This window comes from Mobula birostris, chromosome 2, assembly GCF_030028105.1.
Source record: "Mobula birostris isolate sMobBir1 chromosome 2, sMobBir1.hap1, whole genome shotgun sequence".
NCBI lineage: Eukaryota > Metazoa > Chordata > Chondrichthyes > Myliobatiformes > Myliobatidae > Mobula > Mobula birostris.
The window spans coordinates 25,179,013-25,199,124 of record NC_092371.1 but is presented as its reverse complement, the minus strand read 5'-3'; the positions used below and the strand labels follow the sequence as shown (position 1 = coordinate 25,199,124).

The 20,112-nt window shown below is 40.0% G+C and overlaps 1 protein-coding gene across 2 annotated transcripts in view; it reads left to right on the top strand.

The window, feature by feature from the left end:
• ppp4r1l (protein phosphatase 4, regulatory subunit 1-like) overlaps positions 1–18,983 on the top strand; it is a 92,348-nt gene extending 73,365 nt beyond the window's left edge. Inside the window, exons 13-19 of one of the 2 annotated variants that reach the window (XM_072238773.1) lie at positions 10–195; positions 3,629–3,790; positions 4,707–4,807; positions 6,253–6,373; positions 7,418–7,552; positions 8,624–8,765; positions 12,872–18,983. In XM_072238773.1, coding sequence (XP_072094874.1) covers positions 10–195; positions 3,629–3,790; positions 4,707–4,807; positions 6,253–6,373; positions 7,418–7,552; positions 8,624–8,765; positions 12,872–13,020 — 996 coding nt within the window. In that variant the 3' untranslated portion in view covers positions 13,021–18,983. The remainder of the gene's footprint in view (positions 1–9; positions 196–3,628; positions 3,791–4,706; positions 4,808–6,252; positions 6,374–7,417; positions 7,553–8,623; positions 8,766–12,871) is intronic. The other variant, XM_072238767.1, reaches the window with a different exon arrangement.
• The last annotated feature ends 1,129 nt before the right edge of the window (positions 18,984–20,112 follow it).

Below are 20,112 nucleotides of genomic sequence, written 5' to 3'. Positions count from 1 at the left end.
TCCTACTAGGATGTTATTCCACAGCCATTACTGGACCAGTACCTGTCGATGACAGATCCCTCCCGAGCTCAAACCGTTGACACCGAAATTACAAAGCACTGTGCATACAGTCTCCCAGGTGTGGCTCTAACCCTTGGCAGGCAGAATTGGCATTGTTTAAAGAATACTTATGAGACTCTGGCTTCCGATGTGCAGGCGAGTATTTGAATCCAAAGTTGCCTTAAGTTTTAATTAATGATACATGGTACCAGAACCAGGGAAGTATTTGTTTCTTATTTACATGAGTTTTGTGGAAGAACTGATTTGAGTGTGAATAATGATGGTGTTGGGTAGAGGTACATGATCCTACTTTGATCCTTCAAAAAAAAAATTTGGATGAAGAACCAGGCCCTAGATAAAGACATGAGAGACTGTGAATGCTGGAATCTGGAGCAAAAATACAAACTGCTGGAGCACTTAGTGGGTCAGATAGCAGAGTACAGATGAAGAGTTTCCACTGTTGCTGGGGCCCACTGAGTTCCTTTGGCAATTTTTTTTTTGCCCCATTGTTCTAGTGAAAGCTCAAGTCTGGAAGGAGGAGGAAACAAATTAAAATAATTTATGCTCAGAAAGGAACAAAGAAAGCATTGTAAGGTTATTCTAAGTTCCAAATCTGTTTGTGTAAAAAAAATCATGCTAAGACTGTCATATCTTTCTTTTATCAGCTCCCAAAACTAATTTGAATTTGCACATCATATTTATCATTCTTTCCCCCTTTTTTCATCCTTCAATTTTCCCAAATAAGTGATTGCATTTGTGAGAGAATTACTGTGCAAGGAAATCTTCATTAAAGACTACTCAGCAAAATCTGTAACAAATCAGAGATTTCTCATTACTGATCTGTCCCTCAGTATTTTATGAGTTTGGCTTCTCTTTTGCAATGCTGTGGAGCTGGTTTATTGAAGAAGAGTTATAGTCATACAGCACAGAAACACGCCCTGTGGGCCACTGAGTCTGAACCAACCACCAACTGTCCATTTATACTAATCATACAATATTGCCTTGACGCATTCCTGTTAATTCCCCCCAGAATGTACTGTGTCATGTGTGTATGAGGCAATTTTGCTGGGGCTGGAAACAGATTTGCATTATTTGGAAACAATGACATTATGCAGCTAAAAGTTAGCTTAACCAGCATGGAACAAGTTTAAGCATGTATCTCATGCAGGGAACTTCTTACTGGTGGGATTTTTATCCTTATTAGCACATTTTTGCTGCTTGAAATATCTCCAAGTGACATTGATTGTACAACATGCAAAATTCATCTGCAGTGGATTTTCAGCCTGAAAAACTGCACTTCATACTCACTCACAGAACAACCAGGTTTTGCCCCTGAAACTGTGCTGTTTAATAGGCCAACAATCAAGCTACTCTTTTTGTTCTTGCTCAACTGTTTGACCTACACTCTCAAATATAACCACACCTGTGGTCTGATTGCTTCACGGGTCAAGGCCACAGTCATTTTCAGCTTCCTGGTTTCTGTCCCTTTCCAGGCAATAGGTCCCATTGTTCACAATGTCATTTGCTGCTCACAGCTATATTAAGGAAGTCAGCCAAAGTCCATATTTAGGAGGAGAAGACTTGACCTCCTCTTCCTCCAGTGTATTGGAGTGACATTGCAATCTTCTCGAAAGATGAATTTTGCATTTTGTACAAGTGCAGGAAAGTTCTCTGGTAATTTCCTGTTAGGAATGTCTGGCTGTAACTCTAAGGTCTTGATGACCCCTCTTTGCCCAAAGAACCTGGCTCCTGCAGACACCGTTCTTCAAAACTCTGTCCTGTTTCATTCAGAAGACTAAGATTCTTAGGATCTATGTTGGATTGGCCATTTGGATTCAGAACTGCGTTGCCCATTGAAGACCAGAGTACTGGTTGATAGGACATCATTTAGTTGAAGTTCTGTGATTAGTGGTGTTTCACAGGGACCTAGACTGGGACCTCTGCTGTTTGTGATGTATCTAAATAACCTAGATTAAAATGTAGATGGGTGGGTTAGTAAGTTTGCAGACAATACAAAGATTGGTGGTATAGTGTAGAAGAGGGCAAAGAATACAGCGGGATATAGATCATTTGCAGATATGGGCAGAGAAATGGCAGATGGGGTTTAACCCCGCCCAATGTGAAACATTGCACCTTGGTAGATGAACTGTAATGAGGCAATACACTGTTAAGGACAAGACTGTTAGCAGTGTTGATGAGGGATTTTGGGGTCCAAGTTCATTGCTCTGTTAAAATGGCTATGCAGGTCAATAAAGTGGTTAGGAGGATATATAGCATGCTTGCCTTTGTTAGTCAAGGCACTGAGTTTGAAAGTCAGGAAGTTATGTTGTAACTTTATAAACCTCTAGTTAGGCCACATCTGGAGTATTGTGTATAGTTCTGGTCGCCCCATTATAGGAAGGATGTTGAGGTGTTGGAGAGGGTGCAGGAGAGGTTTACCAGAATGCTGCCTAGGTTAGAGGGGATGGGCTATAATGAGAGTTTGGACAAACGTGGGTTGTTTTTTCTGGAGTGGTGGATGCTGAGGGGAGATCTGATAGAGGTTTTTAGGATTATAAGAGACACAGGTTGAGTAGACAGGCAGTGTCTTCTTCCTAGAGTTGAAATGGCTAAATACCAGAGGGCATGCATTTGAAGTGAGGGGGACAAGTTGAAAAGAAATGTGAGGGGCAAGTTTTGAGACTTGAGGAAGAGCGATGGGTGCTTGAACTGTGCTGTCTGGGGTGGTGGTAGGGGCAGATATATTAGGGACTTTGAAGAGACATTTAGATAGGCACATGAATGTGAGGAAGATGGAAGGACATGGACATTGTACAGACAGAAGGGATTAGTTTAGTTGACTAATTTAATTGGTTCGGCACAACATTGTGGGCCAAAGATCCTGTTCCTGTACTGTATGTTCTATGTTCTATGAAGTTCTGATACTTGGTAGCACTTTCCCACACTGCCTCCCATAAATATGACATTGATTGATGCATTGGGAACATTCCCTTGTGTCTGGAAGCATTTTGTGCCCCCTTAAGTCCAGTTCTGTTATACTATGGCTTACCAAATGGATAGATCTTAGTAAGGCATTTCTCCAAACTTCACTATTTAAAGTTTTTGCTGCTTTTGTAAGTTTCAGAGATGTTATTTTATTTCCAAAAAATGGCATGCAGTGATTTTTGTTTTGACTGGCATCCATGACATTCATATCTGCCCTATATTTTTATACAGAGGAATATCAAAGACATTTGTCAGCCATTTTTTATGTATATTCAGTTTAACCCTTTTCTTCCCTGTGTTATTATAAGATATATCAAAAAGTGCTGTTATAGGACCATAAGAATTGATATTGTTTGCTTTGATTTTAAGTATCTGAGTAAAGGATATATGTGGTATCTTCCTAGTGGTATCCCAAAATACTTTAAAGTTGATAATTATTACCAAAAATATAGTTACTGTTGTAACTATTAGAAATACAACAGCCTATTTGAGCATAGCAAGGTCCAACAAACAACACCGAGGTAAATTGTACAAATGTATAAAAATGTTAACATTTTCTATGTGTTTATTTTTCTGATTTTCTTTTGTTGTTAATCTTTGATAGTGGAAGGTCCGTCGAACGCTGGCCTTTTCCATACATGAGCTGGCTGTGATCCTCGGTGATCAACTAACTGCAGCTGACCTGCTTCCCATTTTCAATGGATTCCTGAAAGATCTGGATGAAGTGCGAATTGGAGTCCTCAAGCACCTGTACGACTTCTTGAAAGTAAGCTTCATTAGATCAATGTTTTAGGTAGTTTGAAGTTGAATTATATTTCAAGTGTGCATTCTTAAATATACTGTAAGTGTGATAAATGTTAGGTGAAATAAAACTGAATGTGCATAATTACCACAAAAAGCATTTAAAATGAGATTCTGTTGTTCTGTAGTTCTGGTCACCTAACTATGGGAAAGATATCAAGGCTACAGAGAAAATTTACAAGGATGTTGCCAGGACTTTAGGACCTGAGTTATAGGGAAAGGTTAAATAGGTGAGGACTTTATTCCTTCAAGCATAAAAGAATGAGAGGAAGCTTGATGGAAGTATACAAAATTATGAGGGGTATAGGTATGGTAAATGCAAGCAGACTTTTTCCACTGAGGTTAGGTGAGACTAGAACCAGAGATCATAGGTTCAGGATGAAAGGTCAAATATTTAAGGGGTACCTGAGAGGGCAACAACTTCACTTAGAGCAGGGATTTCCAACCTTTTTTATGCTCTGGACCAATACCATTAAGCAACTCCTGACTTAGAGGGTGGTGCGAATGTGGAACAAGCAGCCAGCGGAAGTGGTGGATGTGAGTTAGATTTCAGCATTTCATGAGAAATTTGGATATGTACATGGATGGGAGGGGTATGGAGGGCTATGGTTCAGGTGCAGGTTGACGGGACTAGGCAGAATATTTGTCATAGATTAAATGGGCTGAAGGGCTTGTTTATGTGCTGTGGTACTGTGTGACTCTGTACTTGTTATCTGTCCACTTTATGTGTGAAGACCTTTGAATCCAGTGATACTGTATACTTCTGAAATTTGAGACAATTAGTCACCCAAGAATTATTACTTTCATTTAGCGTATTGTGAAAGTTGTTTAGCAGCTTGTATCTGTCCTTTCTGGAGCTTATTTTATTGTGCTTTTCACAGCTGCTTCATATGGACAAGCGACGCGAGTATTTGTACCAGCTCCAAGAGTTCATGGTAACAGATAACAGCAGGAATTGGCGTTTTCGATACGAATTAGCAGAGTGGGTATTCCATGCTTTATACTCATTATAAAGACCTGAAAGTGTTCTTTCACAACATGTTGTGAGCTTGAGAACTTTTCTTCAATGTGAATTAAAACATTAAATTATGTGGCTTGGTTCATTTTATTGGGAAAATACTGTATGAGGTATAAGCCTATATTCTCAATTGATGTAATGTTCCACGTCAGCTCAAAATTATTGAGTTCAAATCAAAAGTTTTAAGAGTATTATCAAAAAATCTAGCAATACGTAGCTCACTGGTTGGACTGTAAGCAAACCAAAGTCCAAGTTGCCTTTGTTTGGTGCAAGTGTCTTCTAGTAACCCCATTCTTCCTTGACCAATCCACTTGAAAGCTCTTTAATTCACAGACTGTTCACCGATACCTTGGTATGATAGTTGCTCATTAGTTGGAATTGCTTCACTGGGCTCATCTGCTTTACAGTGTTTAAACTACTGAAGGAAAATTTCAGGTTTATTGAATGAAAGGAAGAGATGTATTAGAATATCTTCAGATTAAGGGATCATAAAAATTTATGTAGACAGAAGGTACAATAAGCAAAATTTAGACTGTAGGTTAGTGCAGCTCTTTACACCAGAGAATGTGAAATATATATAAAGGTTAGCATCCCTACCAGCAACCATGTCACTGTTTAAGGATACATAAGACAGGTGGTTGAAGAAATCAGGGATTGTAGGCGCAGCACAGTGGCTTAGCTAGTAGCAGCTCTGCCTCAGCCCCAGAAACCCAGGTTTAATTCTGACCTTGGATGCTGTCTGTTTGGAGTTTGCATGTTCTCCCTGTGACCAGTTTGGCTTTCCCTACTGCTCTAGTTTCCTGCCTCATCTCAAAGATCTGCTGGCCACTATAAATTACCCTCATTACGTAGGTGAGTTGATAGAATGCTCGAGGGAGTTGCATTAGTTCTTCAGGGGAGAATGGGATTAATGTAGGATTATTGTAACTGGGTGGTTGATAGTTGCTGTGGACTCAGTGGGCCAACGGCCTGTTTTTGTGCTATATTTTTCTTTGATTTTGTGACTTTAAAGGATACAGGACAAGAGCTGACACAAAATTAAGGTCAGGATTCGTGTCTGTGATGAACATGCCAAATGAGCTCTTAATGTGTTTTAATTTTTAAAAAAAATTATGTTGTGTATAACATTAGAAAAGCACAGTAACTAAAATGTTAATATTTTAAAAATATTAATATTTCCAAATATAACATGATGTTCCTGCTTTTTTTGATGTAAACTATGTTTTAATGATACACAACAGTGTATGTGCTGACCTTAGTAATATTTTTGTTGTAATTTCACAACCTACTGTACGTTTGAAGAAAAGATGTGCGTATTTAATCATAGAGTCATTTTTATTTGGAGTCAATTATGTACAGTATTGAGTTCTAGTTTAAAACAATACTGACATAATCATGTCCTATTACAGACAGGTAATTTTACTGCTGGAACTGTACAGTCCCAACGATGTGCATGACTACTTACGACACATCGCTCTGTCACTCTGTTCGGATAAGGTTGCTGAGGTTCGGTGGATTTCCTTCAAGCTGGTGAGCACAAGACAAGCCTTATTATTTCAAGTTATTGTTTGATTATATTTCTGTCTTCTGGGGCTCTCATTGATTTTCGCTTGGATTTGGGCCTGAATCCTAATCTTCAGTAGTTGGGATCACTCTTGGGAGGCTTCATGATTGGCTTCCTCTCTAGCGTATCAAGAGTGGAAACTGGAAACATAAGCTAGGCTCTGACAGTATCTCTCTTCTGTCAGGAGGTTGAGGGTTTTCACTTACAGGTGCCATTTCAGTTTAGTATTGTGTGTTGCAGTCTGCTACTCCTTTCAGTGATGTTTTAAGATAAGCTCTCTTCAAATCGATATGAACCTTTTGACAGCAGTTTTACTGCATGGGTTGTGTCCTACTAATCAAAATGCAAATAAGCATTATATTAAAATAATGTTCCCATTTGATTCCTTCATATATAATTTTTTTTGTTAAGTTTTCAAATGATTGTTTGCCTGAAGCATTTTTGTTTTTAGGAAGCCTTGAATTTCAGAATATTCCAGCAGATGTGGCGTTATCAAACCTTTGTGGTTTGGTATCCAAGAGTTGCTGGTTCTCTTTGTCTGACTTTGATGAAAAAGGAGAACTCTTACCAGTCAGATAATTAGGCATTCTGAATCGATCAGGAATGACCTACAGACGTACAGCTAGTGAAAGGAAAAAATCCCTTCAGAAATAGCCCCTAAATAAATACAAAGGTTTGTAATGTTGAAAATATCGTAATTATTGTAGAGAAATGAAAAGTTACAGTTAAAGGGATCAGCATTTTAGGATTTAATATTGAAGCAAGATCAGGACAAATGTAATGTGAAAGAGCAGCTGGTTGAACCAATTTTGTACAGTATTGAAAGGGTTGGGAACCAAGCATTACATTTGATTTTATTTTATTTAACACTGTAGGATAACTAAAGTGATACTGAGGCTGGAATGTGACTGCCTCTTTTGCTCAATAGACAAATTGAAATATTTAACAGAAGCTTCTCGTTTTCTTGCTGCAAGTGGTTGCTAACAAGCCTCTATGTTGCCTGTCTACAGGTGGTAGAGATCCTAAGGAAATTCTATACATCTGCTGCAGAGTTGTTAGCTGTGAACTTCATGAATGAGCTCACTCTTCGGTTTTGCCACTGTGCCAAGTGGACTGGAAGGCAGGCATTTGCTTTTATCTGCCAGGTAAGTGAGTGGGCCAAATAATTTTTTGTATTAAAGTGACTCATTTAGTGGTAGACTGGAGGGGAAGAGAACTAAAGTCTGTGTGGTTTATGTTTGCTTTCCCTTCCCAATCCCAAATAAAAACCTCAGTGATGTTCCTTGCACAAATGGTCACTTAGTAGTGCTTGTGTTGTGGATATAAATTGTATGCTAGGAAACTTGAAAGCATCCTAAAGAGTGCATTGCAGTGGCATTACCCTAATCCTAAAAACTGCCATTTTAGTCATTGTCCCACCATATCAGAATTTGCTTGGGGCCAAGGTCTAAATCCACTGACTGAACAGTAGGGTGTGTGAGTTGGAGTACAGCGTTAGAGTGACTGGATAGGGATTGTGGAGCTTACCCTAGTTCCAGAGAAGCTGATGGAGTCTAGTGGGGTCTACTCAGATTGTGGAGGGTCATATCAGGGATTCGGGGAACATTTGGGGAGATTGGGAGCATGGTGTGAAGATGTGGAAGAAGGGCAGTGCTAATGAGGAAGTTGACATTCCTGCAGGGAGGGTTGACGAGCCCAGCATGAAGATGGGTGTTGGTCCACAGACCAGGGTATTGACATTCAGTTGTGATTTGGATGAATTTTTCACCGACCAGTTAATCTCCCTCCCAGGTTGGATCCGATTTTAAAAGTAACAATAGACAGCTAAGTGGATAAGAAAGATTTACGAGGGACATGGGGACTAGCTCATATAGGCAACTTGGTCGCCTGGGCCAGTTTCCATGCTGTATAACTCCATGACTCCAACAGAGCCTCAAGTCAACATAGTGGCCTGCCAGTTACATGCAGAGTGATGTCACCATGTGTCCCAGACAATGAAGTCACATCAGGGTAGCATCTGAATTTCACAGTTAGCATAATTGAACCCAGAACTGTCCATATTCATCTAGATCTAACTGGTCTTCAATCACGTGACTAGTTATTCTGAATATCCTGGCTGTAATATTTTGAGTTGGCACCCTTCAAAATTAAGGGGCAAGAAAAAGAAACGTAAGTAGCATTAAATGAAAAAAACAATCTCTCCTGTTTCTGCACAGGCAATAGTGGAGGAAGACTGCATGCCTGTAAATCAGTTTGCGGAACACCTTCTTCCCAGCCTGCTTGGTTTAGCTAGTGATCCAGTCCCGAATGTTCGAGTGCTACTGGCCAAGGCACTGAGGCATACTTTACTGGAGAAAGGCAAGTATGAAAATATTTTTAAAAAAACATATAGGAGATACTCAGCAGGTCGGGCAGGATCTGCAAAGAGAAACGGAGTTAACATTTCAGATTAATGATCTTTACATGCAGATTTCAAGTTTACTTGTTTTGGAAGTGCGAGGATGTTTAAAATTCCTAAATGACCCCATCAGCATTTTAAATCAGCAGACAACTTGCGCACTTGCAATAATCATTATTCCCATAGTAATCGCTGAACATCTGGCGTTGGTTATGTTTTGCCATTACGCTAATTCATGTCTTAACTGTTTACCATCTTGTCTCCATGTCCTTTGAAACACTCAGCTAATAAAATTCTATTAATCTCATTTAAAACTTCTCAGTTGCTAATATCTACATTTTTTGTGAAAGCATTCTAGATTTCTACAAACCCTTGTATGAAAAGGTACTTCTGGTCAGTTTTGTAACATTCTTGTTCAGTACCTTCTCCACTAGAGGGCACATCTTTGTACAGAAAATGCTGGAAACAGTCAGTAGGTCAGGCAGTAGCAGTGAAAAGGTAAAACTGAGTTTATGATTCCAGTCAAAGTCCATTTGATACTTCTGTGTGTGTGTGGACATCTGGTCAACAAGTTTCTGTTCTTAATAGCAGGCAATTTTTGACCAGATTTCCACACACATACAGGAGTTCATAGCCCTCGGTCTCTGGAGCCTGTTTTACGCACGTGACATTGTCCTCAATTCATTCTCTGCTTCCCTGTTTTCTTAACATTGTCCATGAGCCTGTGTGATTCCCCCCCCCCCACCACGTGCTTAGATTTCATCCCTCAATCTTCTGTGCTCATATTAGATTAGATTATGAGCATACTCAGTCCTCGTTTATTGTCATTTAGAAATGCATGCATTAAGAAATGATACAATGTTCCTCCAGGGTGATATCACAAAAAAGACAAGACAAACCAAAGACTAACACTGACAAGACCACATAATTATAACATATAGTTACAGCAGTGCAAAGCAATACCATAATTTGATAAAGAGCAGACCATGGGCACGGTAAAAAAAAGTCTCAAAGTTCCGATCGACTCCGGATAGCCCCGATAGCAGGCGGCAAAAGGAAGAAACTCTCCCTGCCATAAACCTCCAGGCGCCGACAACTGCCGATGCATTGAAAGCACCCGACCACAATCATATCCACTTGATTTCATTGGTTCCACTGTCAAACATGCCACTGCCACTCGATTCTCCAAGTAACCTTTCAGCTCCATCCTATGACTCTTCTACCATTGTTTACTCTCATCTCCCTCACAAACTCAATCCTAAAGGGTCTCGGCCCAAAATGCTGACTGTTTATTTCCCTCTGTAGATGCTCCATAGATGTTGAGTTAGAGTCATAGAAAACTACAGCACAGAAAGAGACCCTATGGCCCATCTAGTCCATGCCGAACCATTTAAACTGCCTACTCCCACTGACCTGCACCCAGACCATAGCTCTCCACACGCCTCCCATCCAGGTACCTGTCCAACTTCTTTTAAACGTTGAAACCAAAGTTGCTTGCACCACTTGTGTTGGCAGCTCATTCCACGCTCTCACCACCCTCTGAGTCTAGAAGATTCCTTTCATGTCCCCCTTAAACATTTCACCTTTCATCCTTAACCGATGACCTCTAGTTGTAGTCTCACCCAACCTCAGCAGAAAAAGACTGTTTGCATTTACATCTTTCCTGTACGTAGGTGACCAAAACTGTGCTTGTACTCCAAGTTAGACCTCACTTTGTCTTGTACGAACTTCAACATAACATCCCATCTCCTGCACTTAATACTTTCATCTATGAAGGCCAATGTACCGAAACCTTCCTTTACAATCCTGTCTACCTGTGACACCACTTTGAATGAATTATGGACCTGTATTCCCAGATCCCGTTGTTCTACCACACTCCTCAGTGCCCTACCGCTCACTGTGTAAGACCTACCCTGGTTAGTCCTACCAAGGTGCAACACCTTGCACTTGTCTGTATTACATTCCTTCTGCCATTTTTTCCAGCTTGTCTAGATCCCATTGTAAGCTTTGATAGTCTTTCTCGCTGTCCACTATAACCCGAATCTTAGTGTCATCCTCAAATTTGCTGAACCAGTTAACACATTATCATCCAGATCGTTGATATAGATGACAAACAACAATGGACCCAGCCTGGTGGCACGCTACTCATCACAGGCCTCCAGTCAGAGAGGGAACCATGTCCTACCACCCTCTGGCTTATTCCTCAAAAGCTAATGTCTAATCCAATTTACTACCTTCAGTGTTTTATGTCTGTTGCTCGAGATTACCAGCAACTAGAGAACCTCTTGTATCTCAGATGGGAGGAGCTGAGATTGGTCTCCTCAGAGAGGCTGAGGTAATTTATTTGATGTGTTGACAGCAGTCACAGGTTCAGACAGTATAGACCTGGCGAAACTGTCTCCACTGGTAGAAGAATCAAGAACCAAAGGAAGTGAGTTGCCCATGACTTTGTGTAAAATGAGGGCATAAAATTCTAATGCAGTGACTGGTTATAATCTGAGATTCTAGGAAGCCAGGCAGAATCATTCACTCATAACTTCCAGAAGGGCTTTGATGTGTACTTGAGGGTGGAAAAATCGCAGGTCTTCAGGGAAAGCTGAGGACTGGGATGGACTGGAATATTGGAGAGACCAGTGTGGGCAGGATGATATTCCTCCCATACTGTAACCAAGCTGTGATATTATAGCTATGATACCCTTTCCTCATACTACGCTTAATCTAACTTTTCAAGTATCTGATATGTTCCCACTGAATATCTTTAACCAGTTTTGCCACTATGCCACATTTCAGTTATTAATTGTGGGAATTGTCAGCTTCCCTGTGATCTTGCTGTAGTGGTTCAAGGTTTAAGTGTGGTAAATTTTGAGCTGCCTCACCTGTTCTTTATAATGATAACATCCAGAAAAATCTAAACATAAACTGAGATTTTACAAACTGCTTGTCAATGCTTTGGATGTGAAACTGGTGAAGTTGAAATTTTCCAAGGATTGGTTTTAAAATAGTGGTCACCTGTATCACCGGAAAGCCATGTTCCCAATCAGTTGTTAATATCTTCTCCTCTATGAATTACTGAGTTTATAAAAAAAAGTACATTATTAAGTTTATCCAATATGTTTAATGGCTAAACAGTGATCCTATCCCATATTTGTGCATGTGCTGACACAAGAACAACAGAAGAAGCATTGGAGGAGCTCTGAGTCAGGCAGCATCTGTTGGGGTAAATGAACAGTTGATGTTTTGGGTCCAGACCATTCATCTGGACTTCCAGATGCTTGGACTGTGTTTTCCTCGCTAGATGCTACCTGACTGGCTGAGTTCCTCCAGCAATTTTTATGTTGGTTCCTATATTATTTGTTAAAGTAACATGGAACTACAGTCTAAGATAGTTCGACAGATGTTCTCTGTAGTCTGAGAAAAATAAACTGCTCAGTTCTTTCTTATCTCCTATATATGTATGGACATCTGGGAGAACCTATCTGGGTAACTTTCAGTGAAAAATAAATTGTACTTGTACTCATTTAAGCTCAGCTTGTGAAGAAAAATCTTATAGGTGATCAGTATGGAGAACTGTCATAGTCTGGACCCTCAGCTGTAAAACTTGGGAGTAGTGGAGGTCGGCGTTCCAAAGTTCTTGTCGTGATTTGGAGGACTTTGGCACAGCATTTTAGTACTGTGTGCAGTTATCTTCCATGTCCAGGTTCAGTGCATGAGAGATCCTGTAGCAGGATATGATTCTGAGAAGATTTCTAAGGGCTGGAGTGTGCAGGACCACCAAGGGATTCCCCAGGTAATATGTTGGCCTTTTAGAACTGAGATGTAAAGTAACTTCTTCACACTTAGAGTCATTGGAATTCTTGATACTGGTCATTAAGTGTGTTTGAGTTTGGGATCTAGAGCTGAGAGTTTATGGGAATTAGGCAGGAAAGTGGACAAAGTTAATATCAGTTTACTGAACAACAGAGCATACTGGGGGAGGTGGTTCCATATCTTGTGTTTTGATGCTCTTTGAAGGACTAAATGGAAGCAGGCTGTGCTTAATCGTGCACTGATCTTTTCTTCTTCCCAGTGTATTTCACAGAGGCTGATAACCCTCACGTAGAAGCTGTTGAAAAGATTGTCTTGATCCTGCAATCGGACAGAGACCGTGACGTGCGTTATTTTGCAAGCGCTGAGATCAGGAGCAACCCCGTAAGCACCACCACCTTCATAAACTGAGAATGTTTCCAACAAAGTTGTCTGACTTCCTAACCACGTGCAGTTGCTGAACTGGTGCTGGGCCGGGTCGACACTGTCTCTGGCACACAATGGAGGTGACACGTAGTGGCAAAGAGGCTATTATGTTGGTCTGCAGGCTGGGTCAGGACTGGAGGATGCAGAGCACCTTCTTCTTTGTCAAATACGGAGCTTTTAATTACGAAGGAAAGTGGATTCCAGGTTGAGCTGATGTGGAACTCGTTAATAGGTGGTGACTACAAGAGCCATGTTTCCTTGACTGTTTTTAGATCAGAAAACTAATGTGGAAGTTCCTTTTTAAAAGCATCCTTTGACACAAATATTTGTATTTGCTAATACAGTTGTATTTCTACAAACAAACTAATTTGGAAATGATTACAGCATGTTATCTTTTCTAAAAAGAAGCTGTACTCCTAACTTTCCTAATTCTACATAAATTATTTGTATTAATATCCCCAAATGACATGCATTTGTAAGCTTCAGAAAGCACTGAGCACAATGATTTTTGAGTATAGTTTAACTTTTTGAGAACTTGTAATACCTCTGTCATTCTGCCCCACTTCTCACGTGTAGCTATTTTCCATTTCTGCTTTGAAAGCCACACTATGCATCCAGTCGGTTGGTTAACAGCTGACTTCAGCTCTCCTGGGACTATGGCCTCTGAAAGAGAAGTGGAGCTTGTATTCCTTTCACCTTCGGGCTCTCTGGTCTGCCCACCCCAACTTCTCACTGAACATCTGAGCCAGTTTAGTTATTCGAAAACTAACCAGGAAGGTACCGCAGCACTTAAAGCCAGTGAAGGGAGATTAGCCTGTCTGCTGCACTGGTGCTTTTTAACTGTGTACATTCACAATGTAATTGGGAACACTGGTTTTGAGTTTGATAGCACTGAAAATGCAACAATATTATAAATGAGGACTGGTATACATTCAGTTTTAAATGTAGTAAATGTGAAGTAGAATGAACTTTTAATCTTCTTTTAAAAGTTAATTTAATTTCTTTTATCCTTGGATTAGTTGCTCCATAGCTGCTGAAGGGAGTGTGATGTGTGCTTGGAGCTGGAACTGCAGGATACTCCCAAGATAAAGAAGAGGTGCATTAAACCTCCACCTAATTATCTGGTGCTGAATTAGGCTGGAGGACTGCTGGTACCAGTCTGGGCCTGCTTCAGTATCCACCACTGTTCCCACTAAGACTCCCTCTCTTGGAGACTCTACACAGTCAGACTTCATAGCTCACTACAGTGGATGGTTTCTGGGCAACAGGTATCAGGGAACAAGCCATAGCTGGCTAGCTATAGTGGGGACTTGGTTCTGCCTTTATGAAAGTGATGGCAATGATTTTACCCAGTAAAGGTGGATTCCTCTTTTTGGAAAGGCAGTTTTGGGAATCCCCTGAACGTGCAAAGTTTCTCTGACCTTGTGTGTCATCTACTCCTTCTCCACGCATTATGGTGAAAGAAATGGCCTGCATCAGGATTTCTTGCCTTTGCAATTATTTTATTTTGATGCCAACTTGTATTACCAAGCGTTTTTTATTGAATGGTGTATAGGAATGAGGTTTTTGTATAGTGTAAAGGCTGATTATATTGTAACTATAGTTGCAAGTTTGGGTTTTTACAATTAACATTAAATACTGTGTTGCTGTAATGATTTTGTATATTTTTCTCAATGATTTAGTCAAAATCCTTCATTGGACTATCAATTGTGTATTTCTTTGCTACATACAGACATGGACTGCTTCATTTATCGAGGACCTGCCCTCCAGTCCCAGGATATTCTTGGGGTATTGCACTTGGTGACTGTTGAATGGCTTTGTACATTGGATGTGTGTGCGAGCCCAAGCTCAAACTGGACGGGTCCGGGCCATGGAAATAACTGGGTTCATCCAACGACAATATAAATAATAGGCGAAATCTACAGTGTGGGTTGTGAAACTGTGAATGAATACCAACATCAATATTTAAGAAGAAGCTAGGTGGCATTTAAAGAAGTAAAAGTGTTAAATATAGTTTTGGTCGCCTACTTCATTTGGAGTCTCTATCTGGTTTAAATTAAGCTATGATGCATTTCAAAATACATTCCTAGAATGAAAAAATAGTTTCACCTCAGAAGAAGCCACTTGACTGTCAGTCAGTGCAGTTCTTTGTAGAGCTGTTCAATTACTTCCACTTTTTCTTTAGTTTTTATCAGTTTTTACTGCTGTGGAGTCTGTACCTGATCTTCATGGCTCACAATCCCAGCAACTGGACGCGTATAGCTATTTTCTTGAACTTGGTTTCATTTTCCTTGACATTCAGTTAACATTGTACAATAGGTTGTATTAATTCTTCACTCTTCTCCCCATGAGTTTAACCCTTTTTTGTGTCACTGACATGTAAACTAATTACCCATCCATGTGTTGGTGTAATTATGCTAGACAAAAAAGATTGGAATTAGCCTTTTTCTTTGTTTTTAAATCCCCTTCTTTAACTGCCTACCTAGCTTTCTCTTAAATATTGGTACTTCAGTATTCATTCACGGTTTCACAACCTATATTGTACATCTCTCCTAGCGTTTATATTTTTTATTTTATTGTTTTTCCTTGTTAATCCATGTTATTTGCCTCTGCTGCCCCATCTCAATTATATTCACATCTGTAACTCATTTACTAGTGTCTGGTATTCTGCAAAATTAAGATTATTAATTTTCCCAACCTGTAACTCATTCCAAGGTTATAATTATTCTGTACATAACACATGCAAATCCTTTGATGCAATTTGAACGATATTCAAGTTCCTCCACTTCACGAATATTGTTCCATTTATCCATCTGTCAGTGAGGTTCTTTGTAGAGCTGCTCCATGACTTTTCCCAAAGTTTAATCAATTGATTTTACTGCTAAAACTTAGACTTGATCTTCATCACATACACACCAGCATAGCAGGTGGATGTGTGTATTATTCACAGACATAAGTTTTACAATTTCCTGACTTAACTCAACTCACAAGCTTTAATCAGTCTCTTTAATGAATCACTGTCTTGGTAAATCATGTTTTACCTGCTTTTTAAATCATTCTCTGAACTAAGTTCCAAATGCATTGAGCTTGATCCTGTACATGGGCTGCCAATGGCAGCTCGCCAGGGTCTTATATTGTGGGTCATTCTTTCACGTTATCCCAGGTACGGTATAGCCTATCATCTTCTTCCTCACCCAGGGATGAGGTCTTTGGAGTTTCTGTAGCACTGGGTTTCTACGGGATGGGGTTGCTAGCCTTCCCACTTTTGCAGCAAGGCCTAGACCATCCATGGCGGAGTTTTGATCTGTGCATTACTTCAGAAAGTTCAAGGTTCGTAGTTGACTTCTATTCAGCTCATCTTGTATATGACAATCTCTAACTGGATTCTAAACTGGAATTTCAGGTTGGCTATTTTGGATGGATTGAGAATATATTTATTGGACTAGATTATTTGGGAGAAATTGCCAACAATTAGGAACTAATTAGACCAAGTAAAGCTCAAGATCAATTGGTAGTATATTATCTGAATTAACAAATACCTGGACACAATGTAACAGCAATAAGTTTGATAAAGCTCCATCCTGGAAACTTACTGCTTGCTCCCAGAGTTCTGCCCTTTTCTGAACAGCTGGATTCTATGCTGTCCCCCAGAAGACCGGTCGCCCAATGCTCAAGCTGAAAACAATTTCATTAGTGAGTGAATGGAACCAATCAGAGAGTGGAGCAAAGGCAAAACGTGGGAGTTGCAAAATATAGATCAGAAGGACATGACTGGCAGGTCAGACTGGGCTTGCCTTCTACCCCTGGAGCATAAACAGGGGGTGGGGTTTAAAACAGAAGCAGAGCTAGACATCATCATCAGGTGCCATGCCCTGATTCAGCTTTGACTGCCATGGCCCACACACTCCTGTTTCGGATCCCAGTGTAGAGTGGTTCATTCTACTTTGATTAACCGTGTGAAAACTATTTTGGACCTGGAGAGTCTCCCCGAGGAAAAAGACGATTATGCATGACATTCCTACTGAATGGCTACAAGGTGAACGAAATCAATCAGGCCCTTAAAAGAGCTGACAGAAAAACCAGGAATCCTAACAACAAGGAGGAACCCATTGCTACTGCTGTCTTCCCTATATTTCCACGGTTTCTGGAAGGATTGCCGGGATCCTCAAGAAATACCGGATTAATATCATCCACAAACCCATAACGAAGCTCAAGTCACAGTTTATGCCGATCAAATATTTGGAACAAGCTGGCAACGAGGGGTATTGGATATAGATACTATTCATCATCATCATCAGGTGCCGTGCCCAGTTTGAGCTTTGACTGCCATGGCCCACGCACTCCTGTTTCGGGTCAAGTGGATCAATTCATTGGTATTCATTTCCAGTTCTCTGGCTGCTGTTTCCATCATCATTTGTCTTTGCCTTCCTCTTGCTTTCTTCCCTTCAGTCTTTCCCATAATTACCGTGTATTCTAACTCCTGTTTCCTAATCACATGTCCAATGAAGTTACGTTGCCTTTTCATGATCTCATACGTTATTTCTCTTTTTGTGCTTGCTCTGTTCATGACATCCTTGTTAGATATTTGTTTCATCCATGATATTCTTTGCATCCTCCTCAAAAACCACATCTCTGCTGCTTCAATTCATTTCCTCATGTTACTAGATATTGTCCAACATTCTGAACCATATAACATGATTGGATAAATGTAACATTTCAGTACTCTGAGGCAGGTTGTCATGCTAGTTTAGTATTGGTCAGTATACTCTTCATTCTCGTAAAGGTGTCTTTTGCCATCCCTATTCTTCTTTTGATGTCCATGTCGCACCTGCCATCTGATGTCACCCAGCTTCCTAAGTAGCAAAAGTTCTGTACTTGTTTTATGTCTTTCCTATTTATTTTCAGCCTGCAGATAGGATTCTCCTTTTTGATTATCATCATACGTTCTGTCTTTTTGAGATTGATAGATAGACCCATTTTTGCACTTTCTTCAACAACTATATCAATTAAGTTTTGTAGTTCTTCCTCCGTACTTGCAATTAACACAGTGTCATCCGCATATCTGAAATTATTGATGTTTTCACTGCCAACTTTGATTCCCAAGATGTCTCTTATTTTTTTGTAATATTGTTTCACTGTACACATTAAACAAATCAGGGGAGGAAACACACCCTTGTCTAACGCCTCTCTTGATTAGCGTAAACTGACTCACTTCTCCATCTATTCTAATAGATACTATTACAACATTTAAAAGCTGTTTGGACAAGTAATTGGGTAGAAGATAAAGAGGGATATAGGTGTAATGCATGCAAATGGAGTTAGCATAGCCAAGCATCATGGTCAGCATGGGCAAGGTGGCCGAGTGGCCTGATCCTGTGTTGTATATTTCCATAATTCTGATTCATTCACTAACCACCCAGATGGTTACCATGGTCTTTACCCTTTTAGATACATGCCCACTGAAGCTGAACAAGCTTCTTTTGTCTCCTTCCTGGAAATAGGCTGAAGAGCTTGTTGGGGTGAGGATACTGCGGTTCTCCAATGGTCGACAGATAGGTTGTATGAATCAGTGAAAGGCTGGCAAATGGAGCTCTATGTGAGGAAGAGAAGAGAAATCAAAGGGCAGAATAATTTCAAAGGGAAGAGGCTGCAGATAAGTGAAGTTCAGAGGGATGTTCAGTAGGTGTTTTGCTGCAGGAATCTCAAAAGGCTAGCAGGCAGGTCCAAGTAGTTATGAAGGCAAATAGCACTGTCCTCCATTGCAAAGGAGTTTGGGTTTAAAAACAGGAAAATTTTGTTTCAAATGAACAGGATGTTGGTGGAGCCTGAGATTGAACACAGTCTACAGTTTAGGATACCTTACTGAATGAAATGTACAATAACATTGGACTTTGCAAATATTGATTTTTTAAATTCTGTTTTGCATCACTTGTACAAATATTGAATAAACAGAATTTGTAATTACAATATATACTATAATGTATTATTCACTCATTGATAATCATTTACCAGTTTATTAATCTGTTTATTCATTTGGGGACATAAAGAAACATAATCAGTTGGACCTTGGAGGGAGCTTCCAACACTTACTCGTCTGGCCTCTACAGACCCACACAGGTCACGTGATGCACCAGGTTATCCTGCATCAGTAATATCTGTTGTGGGATGAACAAGAGGAGAGGCTGTTGAGTTAAGCATAATCAATGAAATGGTGGAATAAAATGACTTCAACAACTAGTGAAATTGTGCTTTTGACTGCCTTCAAAAGTTTTGTGGCCTACTGAAATATTTGGACTTAGCTTTGGAACATTTTTTTTACATTTCTATCAAAAAGTATCAATTAAATAATAGACATTAAAATGAGTAAGTTTTTTGTTGGAAATATTTAAATGAACTAAGACAACTTTAAAAAAAGATGTCACAAACAACAAAAACAGTTTGTTTCTGGTTAACATGCAACATGCCGGAGGAACTCAGCAAATCAGACAGCATCTATGGAAATGAATAAACAGTCGACAAGACCCTGCATCAGGACTGGAAAGGAAAAGAAAGGGAAGATGCCAGCATAATAAATTGGTGGGAGGAAAAGGAGGACAAAACACACACACACACACACACACACACACAATTTCTCATTTTTAATCTGTCTCACAAATGCACACGCACAATCTTTCTCTTGCACTCAATGTCTCACATGCAATCTCTCCCTCTCTCACACACACACACACACACACACACACACACAATTTCTCAGTCTCTCTCACTCTGTCTCTCTCTGCCTGTCTCTTAGTCTGTATCTCTCTGTCTCTTGTTTAGTTTTTCTTGAGCAACTCACCCTTTGTAATATGGTCTCCTGGTGCTTTCTATTTAAGCTTGTTATGCTTATTTTGATAGGCTCAAGGATTCTGTGTTATTTGATTTATTTAAGCGGATGCCTGATTAGCGCTAATCGAGGGGTCCTAGTTTTGAGAATATTACTTCTCATGGTGTCATTCAGCCACGCTACCAATGTTCTTTTGGAATTATTATGAATAAACTCTTGTTGTTATCTCCACATTGGAATCTGTCTTTCCTCTG